This window comes from Sylvia atricapilla, chromosome Z (assembly GCF_009819655.1).
Source record: "Sylvia atricapilla isolate bSylAtr1 chromosome Z, bSylAtr1.pri, whole genome shotgun sequence".
NCBI lineage: Eukaryota > Metazoa > Chordata > Aves > Passeriformes > Sylviidae > Sylvia > Sylvia atricapilla.
The window spans coordinates 54919407-54937696 of record NC_089174.1 but is presented as its reverse complement, the minus strand read 5'-3'; the positions used below and the strand labels follow the sequence as shown (position 1 = coordinate 54937696).

Below are 18290 nucleotides of genomic sequence, written 5' to 3'. Positions count from 1 at the left end.
CAAGACATTTTCATCCATTTTAAACTACAGCAACAGCAAACCCTCTCTTGCCTTTGGTTTCTTCCTTTTTTTTTTCCTTGGCTTTGAATACATACCTCCTGGAAGGGAGAGGGGAGGAAGTGGATGGGCTGACCTTCTTTCCCATTGATACAAACCTGGGACAACTTAGAAAAGGAAACCAACTATTTCATTCTTTGGGTGGTGTGGATGGCAGAAGTGTCCTACTTGCACTTATGAAATATCTGCCATGTATTTTGCTTTTGTTTTATAGGCACCATTTGCATTACCTCAGTGGTATAATTTTTTTCTGTCTTCCCCTCACTTGTCCACCCACTGCTGTGGGTCAGAGGTTAGTCCCCTGGGGCACTGTCTCTCGTGATTCTTTGTTTAATCACCTAGCAGCAGTTACGTGCTGCTCAACACTGAGTCATAGATGATTTCCTGTAATTCTCAGAATTGTTTCAGTGACTAATATGAGCTCTGTTCACTTAGTAAACCCAAGTCCCAAAGACACTGTATCTGTATGCCAGGCAATTTATGTGACTATGGATATATATTTATATTGGGATGTCATACTGTATTAACCTTGAGGTTGCTCATGTCAATTTCATACTGCTTTATGTGTTTCAGCTTTCTGCCCATGATGCATTAATGCTGTCACAGCCAGTTTCTACACCATTGCCATTAAGGTATTATTAATGCTTTAAATGTATGCTACTTGAAAAAATCAGAGGCAAGCAGTTGTAGAAAGAAGTCAAATATTAGTGCAATGTCATGAGATATCATAAACAGGAAGCTCAATATGCATTGATAGTGTTACACAGTCTTGACTTACGTGTGCTCCTTATGGAAGTATAATATTACTAATTATCTTCAAATGAAGATGAATTGCCAGATTATTGCAGGAACTCTAAAGGAATAATACGGTGTTTGTGAAGAGAAAAAAAAACAAACCCGTATTTAAAAATCTTGTATTTTCAGAACCAGTGTAGTAAGCAAAATTTATTAGCATGGAGACTGCTGTCTTGCTTTTTTTCCCTTTTTGGATCCAAGAGAGACAATAACATCAAGCAGTTAGGTGAATTCCATGAATGCACAAGTGTGCAAACATTTTGGGAATTCAAATGTATACCTGCAAATTGGTACTTGTGCTTGAAGGTTGATCCAGTCTCTGTGGATACTGCCTACATCTTCTGGGTTAGACCTCCCTATATTTAACACGTGGTTTTATTTCAATGCTTCTGTTCATTGTTGGTTTCAAGTTAAAATCCAAAACCTCCTTTTTTATTCTCTCCACCTCAAACCATTATCATCTAATATTCTTTGTGCAGAAGGATCCCATCTTTAGTCACATTTGTTACACACTTAGGTGAAAAATTGCAGCCAGGCACTAAATTGCAGAGCAACATGTAGAAACCTTTTTTTTTTTCTTAAGGGCAGATTTTACTCAATTCCTTGTACTCGATTCCTAAATGCATACAGTCCTTACAAATGAAAGAGAGGCTAAACTAGTAGAAACTAGAAGCATGTTGCCATCAGAATGATGGATTAATTTTCACTCATACAGAAATTTCATACTGTGATTCTAAGATCAAATGGATACCCTAGTTCATGATTCTTGTGTGAGGTAACTCATCATAAGAAACTGCTGTTGTTATTTCTTTTTTTAATTAGTATTTAGATTTGCTTTACTGTTACGAATACAAGACGCCACTGCATCTCTGAGAGGGAGTACTGTAAAGAACCCAAAATTTAGCAGTAGCATGGTTTGGTGTATGTTTCTTTAGCAATAGAATTCAAATTTAGGTTTCTTTGGGGCAGTACAAGCCTTAAAATGACATGATAGTTATTAGTTAGGTAGGTATTTGATGTATATTAGCACCATTCAACTAGTTGATCCCAAACATTGACAGTTGTCAGAAGTGTGATAGTAGTGAATTTTGGTTTAAACCCTGTAACATTTTTCTTTTCTTTCCCCTTTCCATCCACTCCTTAGTGGAGCAAACTTTAGCACGCTGCTCATGAATCTTGGACCAGAAAACTGTGCCACTCTGTTACTCTTTGTATTACTAGAAGGCAAGATTCTCCTCCATTCCCTTAGACCAGCTGTGTTGACTGGAGTTGCTGAAGCTGTGGTAGCTGTAAGTACAAGTGTTCTGTACAGCAGTGAGAGAAATTGTAGTAACACAAAAGTAGTAACAAGGCCTTAAGTTAAATTGAGCTATGTACTAAATGGTCATTTTTCCCAGGAATAGGATTTAGTTCAATTGCTCTAGCTAGTAACTCTTAGAAAGATCATAATTTTTGCATAGCCGAGAGTTACACTGTATTAAAGCAACAAACTTGGGGACTTTTTTTCTGATAGTGTTACAATGCTTTGATAGTAATTTCATTTCAATGTGCTGCATGTAACTTAGTGTTTTTTCTTGTCCAATACCTGCTCTTGTTTTAATGCATTTATTTCATTTAATTTTTCCTTCAGATGATATTTCCATTTCAGTGGCAATGTCCATATATCCCCCTCTGTCCTTTGTCTCTGGCCACCGTCCTCAGTGCACCTCTTCCATTTATTGTTGGAGTGGATTCACGATACTTTGATCTGTACGATCCACCACAAGATATTGTGTGCATTGACTTAGACACAAACATGGTCTACATGTAAGTTCTACGGAGATTTTACATTTTTCTCTAGATGAAGAGATCACTGAAGTGCTCAGGAGACAAAATTGTTAAACACTGTTTGATCCAACATGGTTTGTTTCGTACTGTCCTGGATTTTTCTCATTTCTAAAGCTTTAAAGTGAATTAAAACTTAGTCAAAGATCAACACGCTGCACTTCCTATAAAAATGTTATGTAGATCTTGCTATAAATTTAGTAACAGTGGTAAGTAACTAGGGAAAGGATTGTCCCCCTGTACTGAGTGCTGGTGAAGCCATATCTCACATTCTGTGTTCATTTCTGGGCCCTTCACAACAAGAAAGACATTGAGTTGCTGGAATATATCCAGAGAAGATGGTGAAGGGTCTGAAGCACAAGGGTTGTGAGGAGCAGCTGAGGGAGCAGCTGTGAGGAGCAGTTGGGATTGTGTAGTTGGTAGAAAAGTACCCTGAGGGAGACCTTATCACTCTACAGCTGCCTGAGAGAAGATTGTAGGCAGGTGGAGGACTGTCTCTTCTCCCATGTAACAAGCAGCTGGACAAAAGGAAATTGCCTCAAGTTGCCCCGGGGGAGCTTTGGAATAGATACTAGGAAGACTTTCTTAACTTGTTGTCAGGCTTTGGAACGACTGCTCAGACAAGTGACTGAGTCATCAGCCCTAGGAGATCTTTAAAAGACATGTAGATGCAGTGTTTGGTTTAGTGGTGGTTTTGTGGTGGTCATGGCAGTGTTGTGTAACTACATGAACATGAATGCTTCAGAATCTTTCTTGATGCTATCTTGCATTTGGGCTACTTTATGTTACTGTTAATAAAGAAATTTTTCTGAAGTTACAAGGACCAAATTTTTTCTGACACCAATCAAGCCAAAGTTGGTGCCTTGGCTACATTAATTCTAACATATTTTACCTTAATTATTGTATTTTTAGTACTTTTCTTAAATTGAAGTATTCCTTGAACAGTTTCTTTGCACCTTCTTGAGGAGAAACTAATTCAGAATAATTCTTCTGGGTTTCTATAATGTGAGTACAAATAACAGAAATGAAAAATCAGTTTTTTCAGGTGTTGAGTAACTACCTTACTATTTTTAACTAGATCATAAATAGATATATTTAAGCTAGTTCAAGATGGAGGTGATCATCACTAAATCACATGCACATTCTTTCTATGTGAAAATTTACTTATCGCATCCTGTCATTTTTTAACTCTTGACTTTTATTTTTTTACTCACTTGAGTTAGAGTTAGTAATTTGATCTGTGGATCAGTGAAATGTTTTCTTGATTTTACTGTCTCAGAAGGACGCTTCCTCTATTGATCACAGTGTTTCCTTTACATTACTGACATGCTTTGGAAATGGTAAACAATGGAGCAGATTGTGTTTCTTTTTATCTGGGCTTTTTTTTTTCTCATTCCCCTAAGTCTCCATTAAAAAACCACTTCAAAAAGCATTTTCGTCAGTTTATAACAAAGTATTATGCCACCAAGAGAATAATTATAGGTGTTGTGAAACAAGAATGTATTGAAGAAAGTCATGACAGATAACTTATTCATTTGAAGATACTTGCAGGGAAAAACACCTCTGAATTTTTGTTAGTAAGTAGAGGAAGTTGAAGATTGTGTTGCAGAAAAATAGAGATAAACTGAAGAGATTTTACAGGTAGATAAAGATGTCAAGCTGCTTTTATGACTGTTAGAAAGATCAATATTACTTGGATTAGTTGCTGAACTAAAAATCTCCTAGTGGCTGACTTCTTGTGGGGCAGTAAGCTGGAAAGGCTTGCCCACCCTTTCTTTTACTGTCTTATAACCCCCTTTCTCCTTCAATAGCGAATTGATCACTTCTGGGTTTGCTGCCTGTTTTGCATTTATCCTATCTATACAACATGTTTGACTTCCAGAGAAGTTTAGCATCTGTAGCATTTGACTTTGTTACCTGTGTTATAAAGAGTTTTTAACCTGGCAAGGAGTATATCTTTCGATTTTGGAAGTGTGTAGGTAAGCCCAAATCTCCATAAAGCACTTTGTGTTAAAAAAAATACAGAATTATGTGTAATTAGTAAATAAAGATTTTTTTCATTTGATTGCATCCACATTGGTTTCTGCCCCTTTTCAATTCTATGGCAGTGTGGTAGTGCTGGATTTGTTTGTTTGTTTGTTTAGGTGTAAAAATATTTAACAGCACTGTTGCTGGCTTGGAAAGACTACTTAATAGAAAAACAACTTCAGAAAAATTAGATATTTTTTGGTACATCAGTCTGTCTAGTGTCTGTATAGAGCAACTATGCTGCTATCTTTCTTAAGCTATACCAAAAAATAATAAAGGCCTTTTATTCATTTAGCATTTTCCATACTGCTTTTTAATTTTTTTCTTAACTCTCTTTGTGATACTTAATAAGCCTTCATTGTTAACTAGCCTTTTTAGGGCAAAGATTTGAGACTTCATTTTATATTCTAAGCAGGATTTCTTTCTTGTCTCTTTTGGAATAGTACCACTTATATTGTTTATAGGCATGCCATTGTTGTGGGGGAAGAATGGGCAAGGGCATCCATAAGCATGGAATTTTTCTTTAACTCCAGAAACTTTGGCTTCTTTCCTAAGATATTTCTGCGTTCATGCCAATAAAGCAAATAATAATGGAGCAAATATTTCACAGATGCAAAGCGCAAGAACAACTAGTACCAGTATCAGCTTGGGTGGTAATAACTCGTTAGGTTTCATGGCAAAGAGGCTTCTTATAGTCTCTGTAAGAGCAATTCTCTCCTTCTTTAAGTCTTCTGCCTTCCAGAAAGAGGCATAGGAGTTCTCAGGATTTATTCCCTACTCTTTATTTATATCCAACCACTTAACAGAAAGGTCTAGCATTGTATCCGTTGTTCTCCTTAAAGAAGATGAGCATCCCTTTAGGCAGTTTACCCCACTGCTTAATCAACCACCTAATCTTCCAACTGTGAACCGAATTCCCAGTCTTTCTAGTACCTGTTATATTGTGAAGATGGGACTGGGTTGCTGTAGACGTATAGCAGAATACCATATGACCATCAGGTTCTGATGGTCAAAACTGATCTAGCCTCTTTCTGTAAAATGTTGTACTCAGAACTGCCTTTATTTGTATCAGCAGTGCTATGGCAGGTTCATGTTAGAATAGACCTTGTATAATAATCACATATAAAAGAGTGTGCTTAAATCATAGTGGCAAGGCTGATAAAAAAATCTGAAAGGGAAGTTGTCTATAAAGTTTAAATCAAGTCTGAAGGCAGATCCTCCTTGCAGACTGGAAGAAACTCTACTCATTAATCACTTTATGCATTTCTGTATCTGAAGAAACGAAAATCTGAGTTATGTCAGTCCCGGATTTTTATTTTTAACAAATAGGTACAGTTACAAGATTTCAAAATAATTTGAAGGTGCTATCTTCCATAAATGAAATTACTTAAGGCTGTTGACATTATTCTTTTTTATACTGTCTGTATTTTATATGTCCTTTTTTGTCTCTCCTGTGTTTTAGATCAGATGATAAGAAGAGCACCAGCTGGAAGCAGTTTCCTAAAAAGCCATGTAAAAGCCTTCTCAGCACCTTAAAGAAACTGCACCCACAGCTGGCAGCAGGTGACATTGATAAAATAAAACATTTTAGTTAATAAGTAAATGTAATGATTTGCTCCTATCACATGAATTATGATGCATTTGTTTTAGACTTTTTAAATGTGACTTCTTAGAATTTAATCTCTTTTTTAGCCTTTGCTCGTGGTCATATGCAGCCTCTCATCCCCCTCAAGTCCTTGACAGAGATCCATTCATTCCCTGGCCTGTGTTGATACTGGGGGTTTCCCCAGCTCAGGGTGCAGCACCTTGCAGACTTAGTCTGGTTAAATCTCATGAGATTCCATGGGCCCAGTTCCTGAGTTTTCCAAGTCCCTCTGGGTGGTATCCCATTCCTTAGGCATGTCAACAGCATCACTCAGCTCGATGTCATCTTCAAACCTGCTGAGGGTGCACTCCATCCTTTTATGTTATTGATGAATATATTAAATAACACAGGCCCCAGTATGGGCCCCTGAGGGACACCATTTATCACTGATATCCATAAGGGCTGTAAGCCATTCACCAGTACCCTCTTGATGGGGCTGTCCAACCAATTTCTTATCCATCTATCAGTCCATCTTTTAAATCCATCTGTCTCCAGTTTAGAGAAAAGATGTTGTGGGGGGTCAGTGTCAAGGGCTTTACACAGTTCTGGAGATCTGTAGCACTTCCCTTGTCCACTGATGTAGTCACTCGATCATGGAAGGCCACTGCATTAGTCAGGCAGGACTTGCCCTTGGTGAAGCTGTGCTGGTGTCTTGGATCACCTCCCTGTCCTCCCTGTGCCTTATCACAGCTTCTAGGAGGATCTGTTCCAGGATCTCCCCAGGCACAGAGGGGAGGCTGACAGCTTGGTAGTTCCCAGGGTCCAGTGCTAGTGAATATCTTAGATAATGACTTTTCTACCACAATAATGGAGTAGCTAATTTTTCATAAATTGTTTTGTCAAAAGAAAAATAAAGACTGACCATCTTCAGCCAAGTGTCTTCGACAGATAAGAGCAAAGTTCTAATTGAACTAACAGTTTTCAGGTATTATTTCTTGCTAAATATAGATAGATCCTTTTAGGTAAAAGGGTTCAGAGTATGTAAGGTTATATTATTATGGGGAAAGAAACTATGATTTGTGTACCTAAGATACTTTAAATTCGTAAATGACAAAAGCAAACAATGGTATTAATTAAGAAGTAGGTGTTCCTGCCTTAGTATTCTATGATTTTTTTCTTGCAAATAGCCTTCATCTGTTAGAAAATCTCAACTTTACTTTTATCAGCAGTGTGTATCATTCATTAGGAACTACTTCCTAATTCTATCCTGAATACAACCAGTGGTCTCTCTTACATGATTTTTCTGTTTTGGCAATATTATAATAGCTATGTTTCAATATTTATTTATATTTATGTAAAGGTATTTATTTTTATTTTATTTTATTTTATTTTATTATAACTGGTATTTTTGTTGTAAGTGTGGAGCTGTCATTTTCAGCAACACCTGCTGCTGGTTTTTTAAGAATGCAAGAGTAATACTCTAAATATCACTTACTTGTTTCTACCATTCGCTGCACTAAAATGTTAGGATTGATGTTAAAAAAGTAGTTTTAAATATGTGTTTTTCAGAACAAGGGAAAAATGGCATAACAAATGAGTGGTTTAGGTAATTTAAAGAATCAGCAGCAAAGGTATTAGCAAAAGTAGGTTTCATATAAATTTGCAAAAGCACAACCAAGTACAGTAGCAAGATTCATTCTATCACCAGCTACATGGATGAGGTATGAAAGGAAAATCACATTAGAATCAAGATGGAATGATTGTAACAAAGTCTGGGAATGCAAAGGGGTAAGGGTATAAAGAGCTAGGGGAGACCCTTCTGTAGAGTCAAGAGTTTCAGAGAGGACCCACTTGCTTTCTAAATTTCTGATGGTGTGACTGAATCCAAACTTAGCCTTAGGCTAAGGGGCCAAGTCTAAAGCCCAGACTAAGCCCCAGGTTTGTCTAAAGGATTTAGCAGCACTTACACATTGACTGATACAACATTTACAAAGCGATCTAATAAGAGCTACTGTAAGCACCACAATAACTTCATTACAGATCTGAGATGGAAGTATTCATACTATACCTGCCATTGGGTGTTTAAGTCCATTCACAAACATGCACACAGACCCAAAGAATTGAGTGCAAAGGTGTGTGTATATCTGTTAAAAATTCACCTTGAGTTCAGTGAGATACTCCCATCCCCTGATAACACTCAAGGAGTGACAGGCTGAGCTTTGAGGACTGGGTGATACTGTGGGGTATCCCGGCCCATGTCAGGAGGTTTCAGCAATGGTCTTCAGAGTATGGCAAACTGGAGAGATGGTGGGCTCCGAAAGCTCTCTCTTAAAATTAAGTGCAGTCAAAGATGCCCAGGAGAGCTCAGAGGGCCTGGCTTAGGACTGATCTTCATAGTGTCATGAACTTGCTGTCTTCAGTCATCTGTCAGTCTTCATCCTGTAGACTGAAAACTACTGGAATTTTCCTCAAATGTCTAGTTACGATGATGATGATAATAATGATGATGATGTTCTGTCCGAGCTATGATTCAGGTAAATAGTGTTCCAAGGCAATCCATTAGGCAAGAACTGTTCTTTAGGCAGAAGCAGTTTGTGAGAACAGCCAGGGGTTTTGATAAACTTAACTGCTCCAGAGCTGTTAATCCAGGCCATGGCCTAAAGAGAATGCTTGAGGAGACTGAAGATTGTATAGCAGCCCAAAAGGAGTTGGATTGGGACAAGGAGTGGAAAAAAACTACCACACGTGGTGCTTTGTGTTGATTTATTGTATAAAGACTATATTCAGTTGAGCATGAAGTAACATTAACTGAGCTGACATACTTGTTTTATGTCAGACTGCTACATGAGTTAGAAAAATGCGCTTTTAGGGTAAGTTGCCTTTCATGTCAACCAATTCAATTGGAAAACAATCACAATATTTTTAGTGCTTACCACTTATGAACATAATCAAATAGAATAAATGTTTGAATGCCCTGAATTTTTGTTGAAGGATTGTATGTGTTGCTCACTGCTAGTTCACAGGAAAACTCAAGAAGGCTCTGCAGTGGAAATGACTCCTATAGAGGCGGATTTCTCCTGGCAGAAGAAGATGATAGAACTTGAGATGGAGATCCAGGAAGCATTTCTCCGTTTCATGGCATCTATTTTGAAGGGTTACAGAACATTCCTCAAGCCAATCACACAGGCACCTTCAAATAAAGCAACTGCTGCAGATTCCTTGTTTGATCATCAAGGTGAGGGTGGAGCAAACAAGCTGTTGATAACATTGGCAGTGTTACAACTTTAGAGCTGAAGAGCTGCATAACTTTAAAAGGTCAAAGTTCCCTTTGGTTGTACAGTTCTTGGCAGTGTTTAAAATTGCATGTTTAAAATGTCTGAAGTTAAGACCTACTCAAAGTTGATTGGAACACAGATACATACACACAGAACTGCAGGTTTGCTCTAGCTCCAGTGTTAGAAAAAGCTTTTTTTTAGTTGGCTGATGCCCTCTCATCATATCATATTCTGCAAGGGCAGCTCTTGAGAATGAAAAAATATTTCTCAAATTGTATGACACAAAAATGCTAAATAGCCCAGTAATGAGGAGTGAAGTAATGGTCTTGGTAGAAGTGGAAAAATAGTAGAAAATGGGGCAGAAATCAGAAATATGGTGAAGCAATAAATGATAAGTCAGCAAATGTCACTTCCCTCATCACTGTTAACTGTTAAGATCTGTTCATGAGTTGGACACTATATAAATGTCACAGGGGTTTTGTCTGTGGTGGTGTTTTGAGTTTTGTTTCTTCTTCTGGGGTTGTTAATTTTTTTTTTTTTAAATTACGGGATAAGAGATTTGAGAAGAGATTTTTAGGTGATTATTTGGAGAGTTTTCAACTTTATCAGGCCCATCAGCTTTTAGAATAATGTAATTTTTATTTTAGTATTGTTTTAGCTGTTGGATGATTTTTTACAAGGTCATCTTCTTTTTCTTGCTTAATGAATCACAGAGTAAAAAGGGATTACATGGGTGTGATCGATTGCTAAAGATGTTAAAAAAATAGCTATTAAAATCTGTAATTTTAATCTTCCAAATGCAAGTAGATATAAGTAGTTGTTATTGATAAAGCAAATACTTTGTGTAATAGCGTATTAAGTAATTTTTTACTGATTAAGTGATTTATGTGATTTATGTTATTAATACACTTCATGTGTTAATTTCTTATGGAACTTTTAACTGGTATTTAGTTGTATGTTCCCTTTTATAACCAGGATTTTTAAAAAGCAGAGACCGTGCTTATACAAAGTTCTACACGCATCTCACCAAAACACAGATATTCAGCCGCTTCATTGAAGAGTGCAGTTTTGTGAGTGACAAGGATACTGGCTTGGCATTTTTTGATGACTGCATAGAAAAGGTGAAAAATATGTTACTAAATAATATTTTTCTGTTCACCTTGTGTTGTTGTCCTGTCCCTTAATTGAGAAGGTACATAACTTCTCCAGGAAGTAATCAAAAGGATTAGAATTCTTGGTGGTTATTGCTGAGTAATTTTCCTTTCTTCATCTTCTTGCATGGTCATAATTTCTGTGTTTTTGGAGGAAATTTTACTTAAAGGCCTGTACTATTTCAATCTGTAAGATAATGTGAGAATTACCTGTAGCTGATACTTTAGCAAAATACCATCCATGTCTTCCCATTAAATGCTAATTTCCTCCTTCTGATATGAGGTTGCTACCGGTGGTCATCTGCCATGGCCAAGAACATCATTGTAGTTTTTTCCACAATCTCAACTTTAAACATGCCTAGTGCTTTAGATGTGGTCAGAACTGGTTTATGTGGATAAGTTTCTCTTTCATTACATACATGTTATAGAAGAAAGATTGCTCTTTGTTTCTTTTTTTTTTAATGAAGTCACATCAGTATGGTTCTGGTCTAGATGGATTGTGGAGTTTATAGCTTCGTCTTTAAAATTTTAAGTTCACAATATTAAACTTAGAAGCTAGAGAATTTTTTTTTTTTTAAGTCATATGTATATGGTTCTTTCTGATCAGAACCTTCATTTTAATAGCAAGTTCTTATAGACTGAATCTTTGATGCAGGATTGATTCTAATCAGATTAACATTTGTGAATGGACAGAAGTTAATTCACCTTTCCTTTTCTAAATGTGGAGTATGTATCTAGAGAATAATTTGTTAATAATTCGTTGTTATTGCAGGTTGTCATATTGGAAATAGCTTAAAAACGGGAGTTTCAACAAAATGAAAGCACTTTTCCTTCGATAGATACAGGATTTTGTATTTAGTAGATAATGTGAACAGATTGAAAGCATGCTGATTACTGAATTCTTCACTAAAGTATTTGAAAAAGAGCTTAATTGCTTCTACAGTAATAGGGAAAATTGCTTTTTCTTCTTTAATATTTCAATCAGCAAGTGACACAGCTTTAATAGAATTATTTAGGATTTTGATTTTGAGTTGAGAAGAAACTCTTTAATTTTTTTTTCTTTTCCCAGCTCTTTCCAGATAAAGGAACAGAAAAAGGAGAGAAGGTACTTTGCCCTTGAAAATGTTTAGGAATATCTGATCATGAAATAAAAATGGAAAGACAAGGCTGAGGACTTGATATTTGAGTAATTAGAACAAGTATAATTTATATATATCCAATCAAATACGGCATATATAAAATAATTTTTACATTCTAACATAATTGACATTGAAAAGGAGATTTTGTTACAAAGCCAAGCTGTACTTAATGTACAAACTCTGTTTTCAGGTTGATGTAGATTCTGTTGAAGATGCACGCTTGATTGAGCTTGATGAGTCACAGAAAAGTGAACACACCGTGTTCATAATGCCACCAGAACCACCTGCTGATGATGGACAGGACCGAGTGCCAAAATACAGGTACAAGTTAGACAGTCACACAGAGTGAACTTAGAGTGTTTCTGATGTTTAGCAGGGTAGATGTCCCGTGATGTTGCAAGACTTGCTGTAATACAGTGTTCAGAAGAACTCTTTGAAAGATATGAATTCCCCAGATTCTGAACCTCAAGAAGTCAGTGGTTTGGGTGTGAATATGTGAGGGCATGTGAATTATGGAATTAATTTTTCAAGAACTTCTTGCCAACTGTACAGTAATACTTTTCTGCATGTATTCAGTGTCCTTCCTGTTTGAGCCATTTGTATGTATTTTGTAGCAAGTGCAGTGCTCTTTGTTCCATGTTGGGAATGATGAAAGGTGAGTTGTGAGTCTACCCAGTGCTCCTGATCAGCAGGCAATGAACCAAAAGAACAAAACATGCACTCCACTTTCCAGAGTTCTTGCATTCAGTCTTTTTCAGCTCTGTGCAGGAAGTGTGGAGTTTCAGACACTCTGGGTATGATTTGTTTCTTCTGTCTCTCTTGGAGATCATGAGGGTTCTGTTTTTTGCTGCTGTCCGTGGTCTGTGATCCCCTGACCTTCATGGTTAGCAGTCTGGTTCTTCTTTCCATTGTCTTTGGAGGTTTAATGTCCAAGGCATCTTCTTGTACTATCTTCGTGAATAAAGCTAAAAGAATCTTGTTGTTACCTCTTTTTGTTTTTTTTTTTCTCCTGGTTATTTATTCTGCTGTTTGTCATTTTCTTCCATACCTGTTGTCTTTGTATGTCTTTCCTGTCATGAGCAAGTATGTGAAAACTTTTATTTTCTGTTTTTTTTTTTAAATCATCTATATAGCTATAAAAACTTCCCACGACTAGATGTCAAGCTCTTTGACAGGCCACAGGAGCTCAAGCTCTCCTTCAGCAGACACCCAGCTGGAAGCAGCATTTCAAATAGTCCAGCACTCATGGCAAAGAGGACAAAACAGGTCAGATGAATCTCACTGTGATTACTGAAAGATACAAATTTTCTTGGTAAAACCGCCACTGCCTGTTTATACTATAGGTTAATGCTGTTAGAGGTTTGGTCTCTGTAACTATGCAGAATGAACACTTTCAAATAAAAGAAGCAGAAGAGATTAAAAAATTATTATCTGAGATTACAGTTTATTGTCAAATGCATTTTAAAGCTTTAGACTGTAATATAAAATTAAATTAAAATTAATGCTTACTGTGGGAAAAAAGGATTGACCCTGATGCTAATTTTTGCCTGCAGAGAGTCTTATTAAGAGAATGATAAGAAGGGATCTTCAGCTGAATATGTGTTATTATTATTAAATGCTTGCTCTTAAGAATCCAGTATATGAATTAGATTTCTAGATTGAAGATACTATATCTTTTGTCTGCTTTTATGTTTTGTTTAACCCTTACAGGAGATAAAAACAGCCCATAAATTAGCCAAGAAGTATTATGTAAGCCCCTCCCAGTGGGCTAAGTGTCTCTTCAGTCATAGTTACAGCCTGTGGTTTATTTGTCTGCCAGCCTATGTCAGAGTTGCACATCCCAAGGTCAAGGCACTGCAACAGGCCTATGATGTTCTGATTAAAATGAGGAAAACTGATGTGGAACCACTAGATGAGGCAAGTGCAAATTGAAGAAAGTTATGACTGTGAAATAGACTGTATTTGCACCTTATCTTCTGTTTATGCTCCACCATAAGCATACTTGCAGTTAGACCTGTGTTAAAGCCAGCTTAAAATCATCACATGTCAGCTTACCTACAGCAACTGGAAATAAATTCCTTATTTTATCCCCAGCATAGTGTCTGCTGGGTCAGGTAATTAATCTCCAACTCAGTGTTGCTAGTCTTCTCACAGATGACTTCCAGAAGGAAGTTCTTGAATATCCCTGGTTTTATTGCACTTTAATTAATGCTTTGCAGCCTTACTGCACTGAAGGGATGATGGGTTTGTGTGCAGCATACTGTTGTTTCAGTAGTATCCATAGGCAGACAGCAGCAAGTTATCCTGCTTTTCACCTGGGCACCTTACCTCCTTTATTTCTTAAATAGAAGAGCTGAGTGGAAAAAAAATCAGCACGCTCAACAGTGACTACTGATGTTATTTCAGGTCCTGTGACTTGCTGTTTTATTTTTGCTCCCTCTTCTGTAGCATATTATGGACTAACTAGTTGTTATCACAGTTTTTCCTTTTACATGTGTAAAAGTTGGAAATTAGAAAAGAGCTTAAGGTGCTTCGAAACTCTTGTCCTTAATCCATTTACACATTTCTGTATCTTGTCAGGTCTGTTACAGAGTAGTAATGCAGCTCTGTGGATTGTGGGGTCAGCCTGTTCAGGCTGTGAGAGTCCTTTTTGAAATGAAAAATGCTGGAATACAGCCAAATGCCATCACCTATGGTTATTACAATAAGGTAAGGGTCCAGTGTCTTTTGCAGTTATCACTGCCAATGTCTGGTAAGATGTTTTTAAGGTTGTTCCTTGCAGCTCTTTGCTTGGATTTGCTAATTCTGTTGGTCAAACAATCCTTTTGGACTTGCTCACAGAATGACTGAATCTACACTAAATGATTTTACACTGTTAAATTTGCATTCCCATGCTGTTTGGCTAACCAAAAGTTCTCTTGATTTACACAGTTTCCATTTGCAAATTCTGGAACCATCTTGTGCTTCCATGTCAAATAAATCTATTCTAAGGTGTATTTTGTAAGATAGCAAGATCCAAGATGGATGAAGGCTGGAATTAGGCTAGTTGAAGTAGACTCCCCCTCGTTCCTTGCTTTCAAGTTCCTGTAATATCCTGATGAAATTTTGTGGTAAACTATATAAAGGAAGAAGAAAGGAGATGTTACTATGGTCTTCTGTTGCTATCAAAATACATAGATAAGAACAAATCCCACCTTGTTAAGGAAATGTTGATCCATTGTCTGGTTTTACTCAGCTGTTGTGTATTGAGCTGTGGAATAGAAGGGAAGAGCTTCTAAAAACTCAATTATTTGTCCTGCTTCACATGGTTGACAGTGAATGCTATTTTTTATTACGAGGGGAAAAATTGCTTCTTGCCATACTGTCCTTTTCAAGTGACTTCTTTACTGTTTTTATTACTGCACAAATGTCTTTTTCTGCAGGCGGTTTTAGAGTCTTCTTGGCCTTGCGGCAACCGCAGTGGCATATTCCTGTGGACAAAGGTACGAAATGTAGTTCATGGCACAGCGCAGTTTAGGCAGTGCTTAAAGAAATCAACGCAGAGCCCACAAGTGCCTTTGATATCAGGTAATAAGTTACTTGAAATAGATTTATTTCTGGTGAACAAGAGCATGACATGCTTTTTGAGGTATTGCAGCTGAAATTGTGGCTTTTGAAAGTGAAAAATCTATCCTTAAATGTATAAAAATTTATATTTGCCAACTTGATTCTTGCAACAGGATTAGAATGTCTTTTTCATACTGAAGAATTAATTATCTTGATTTCTGTTGTCAGAATTTCATACTCTTACTTTATATGTGCAAGCTGAAGTATTTACTGTTGTCTGAAGAGGTTGGATTTGTTTAAAAACCTGAACGATTAAGTCCTCTCTTACTAACCAGCTCTTGTTCATGTCTTTAGCTCTGCGGAATCCCACGGGTGGAAGTGATGAAGACATGGTGAGCCATGGTAGCGTGGATAGTTCTAATGATGCCAACAGTGGGGAGCACACCCTCTTCGTCAGTGACTTAGTCAGGCTTGATTCCGTTGATAATCACTCTAGCACAGGTACTAGATTCTGCTGGCTTTACTACTAACAGTTCCCCAAAAGGCTAAATTTTCTAGTGTTCTGTTGATTTCCCCTTCACAACTACTGTTTTTCCCTTCGTGAGGTGGTAGAGTAGTGTGGAGTTAATTTGTGTAGAAGAAGAAGTATGCTACTGTTGAACATTTCTCTTTACTGCACATCATGCTTTAGTTTAGAATGTACTTAGCATAAATACTGTTATACTAAAACAAATGTTTTGCTGTGGTCTCATGTACCCTGCTTTTTGTGTTAGCCTTCAGAAAAGCTATGAAGCCTCTGACATATGAGGCTGTTTAATTTTTGTCGTTTATTCCCAGAAGTGGTAGTCTATGTCAGTAAAATCTTTCCCTGAAAGGAAAGGAGTGATATTTGGTGAGGTGATTAGAAGGTTAACACTTGAAAATGTTTTTCCTTGAAAATATCTCCAAAAAGCTCTAATTAGCATTCATGGACTTAGTATGATATGTTAGGGTAAACTATGCTTTTAAAGGCTATATTCAAGTTTCTTAATAGTATTTGTTAAACTTCAAAATAAATACAGAAACTATCAGAACCTTATCATACAGTTTTTAGGAGACACCATGGGAATGGAAAGGCAGGTGATAAGCTGGAGAAAAACTCCACATTAAACATAGTGTGGACTCCTCCTGACAAACAGAAGTAAAAAGAGTGCACAGGAAGTTAATAGTTTGAGATGGCAAGACAAAATGCATGGTTCATCTTACCTACTTTGGTACTGATCACATCCTACCTATGCAGTTTCAACTAAACTTCCTTTCTGTGTACCTCAAAACTCAATGTACAAAATTATTCTTGCACACTTCTCATGTTTTTAATATCTTGAGCCCTTCTGTAAAGAGAACTTTGAGTCTGATTCCTGTGCTTCATCTGATATGTCTGCCTAGATGACTGAAATTCCCTTCTCTCTGCTCTTTGTTGCTCTGCTTTTTGCTCTTTGCTGTCTCTTGGGTGCCGCATTTGTCCTTGGCTATCACGGTGTGGGGTGCAGACTTATGGTGTGAAGCCTTGGATGCACGTGTGCATTATTTCTACCCTTGAATGTTGCTCCTGCAGGTAATTCACCCATTTATTGATGGGGTATTGGCACTTCCGCTCAAGGCAGGGATACCAAAATTATTGAAAATCTGATGGAGAGAAAATAAGCACCAAACAATATCAGAACTTAATTTTATATATATCTACAATTTTTTTATTATAGTAGCCAAATGTATTAACTGATGGCTGCTCATTTTTTTAATTATTTTTAAATAGTTGTGGTTTTTTTGTAAAATAAATAGCAGTGATATGTATGGTTGATGAGCTGTATCTGTCACCCAAATTTTATGGAGCTTCCTAATGCTTTTCACACTCAAAAACTAACTTTGATTTTTTTTTTCATTAATAAGTGTTAATAGGTACTTTGAAGTACCTAAACAATCCTGTTTAACATGGTGCTGTCCACATAGAATTTTTGTCTTTTTGCACATGCAACAGCACTTCAGATAAAAATAACAGAGAAAAGACTTTCTGTATTTTTTCATGTGGCAGACCATTTTGATTACTGTAAACATTTTGGTTTTTAGTGAGTTACAGCTGGCAAGTTTAACTGCTATAGCAGAGAAATAGACTTTTTAAAAAATCTTTATAGTTTAACTTTTTTCTATTACAATTTATTACAATTCTTTGGCATACACCACAAAGGTATAGCACAGTTTATAGTACAGGTTTTTTCCAGACCTATATTCACTCTTAGAAGCTTGCTCAGTTATGGCTGTGCTTGTCTAAATTTCTTTTGTTAATGCGCTTGAGAATTTAGCTTACCCAGCAGTTAAATATTTCATGCTAATGCAATAGGAAAGGAATGAGAGGAGAAACAGTGCATTAAAAAGTTTGTCACCATAGTGTTTCTAGGGGAATAACTCATATTCAATATGATTAGAAAAGTAAATTTGGATTGGTATAGCCAAATTATCTCTCGTGTTGTCATCACTGAGTAGATCTTTCCACAAATTAAATATTTTGGAGATCTTACTATAAGCTTTTCTGGAGAGACAACGTGTGAAACAAATAAATTTCAGATCTTTTATTTTCTTATTGAAAAACAAATTTAGGAAGGAAAAATGAACTTGAAGCATGTGTTTGTATTTTTTCTAACAGGTGGTCAGTCAGACCAGGGTTACAGATCCAAGGATGGACTTTTGAGAGGTGGTGAGGATAGTCTTCCTGCAGCTGAAACACAAGTAGAGAACGATATTTCTTCTAATAATGAAGACTTACTAGGAGGTTAAGTATGCATGTTTATGTTGAAGAGGGCTTTTGGTAATAAATGTATTTTATGCATTATATTACCACAGATGTATTGAATTATTA

The 18290-nt window shown here is 36.7% G+C and overlaps 1 protein-coding gene across 2 annotated transcripts in view; it reads left to right on the top strand.

The window, feature by feature from the left end:
• Positions 1-18290, top strand: part of DENND4C (DENN domain containing 4C) — a 68743-nt gene that overhangs the window by 29272 nt on the left and 21181 nt on the right. Inside the window, exons 8-21 of one of the 2 annotated variants that reach the window (XM_066339507.1) lie at positions 631-689; positions 1997-2141; positions 2483-2658; positions 6167-6267; positions 9306-9524; positions 10540-10685; positions 11785-11820; positions 12045-12175; positions 12988-13120; positions 13565-13771; positions 14435-14563; positions 15277-15421; positions 15755-15901; positions 18078-18203. In XM_066339507.1, the coding sequence (XP_066195604.1) occupies positions 631-689; positions 1997-2141; positions 2483-2658; positions 6167-6267; positions 9306-9524; positions 10540-10685; positions 11785-11820; positions 12045-12175; positions 12988-13120; positions 13565-13771; positions 14435-14563; positions 15277-15421; positions 15755-15901; positions 18078-18203 (1900 nt within the window). The remainder of the gene's footprint in view (positions 1-630; positions 690-1996; positions 2142-2482; positions 2659-6166; positions 6268-9305; positions 9525-10539; positions 10686-11784; positions 11821-12044; positions 12176-12987; positions 13121-13564; positions 13772-14434; positions 14564-15276; positions 15422-15754; positions 15902-18077; positions 18204-18290) is intronic. The other variant, XM_066339508.1, reaches the window with a different exon arrangement.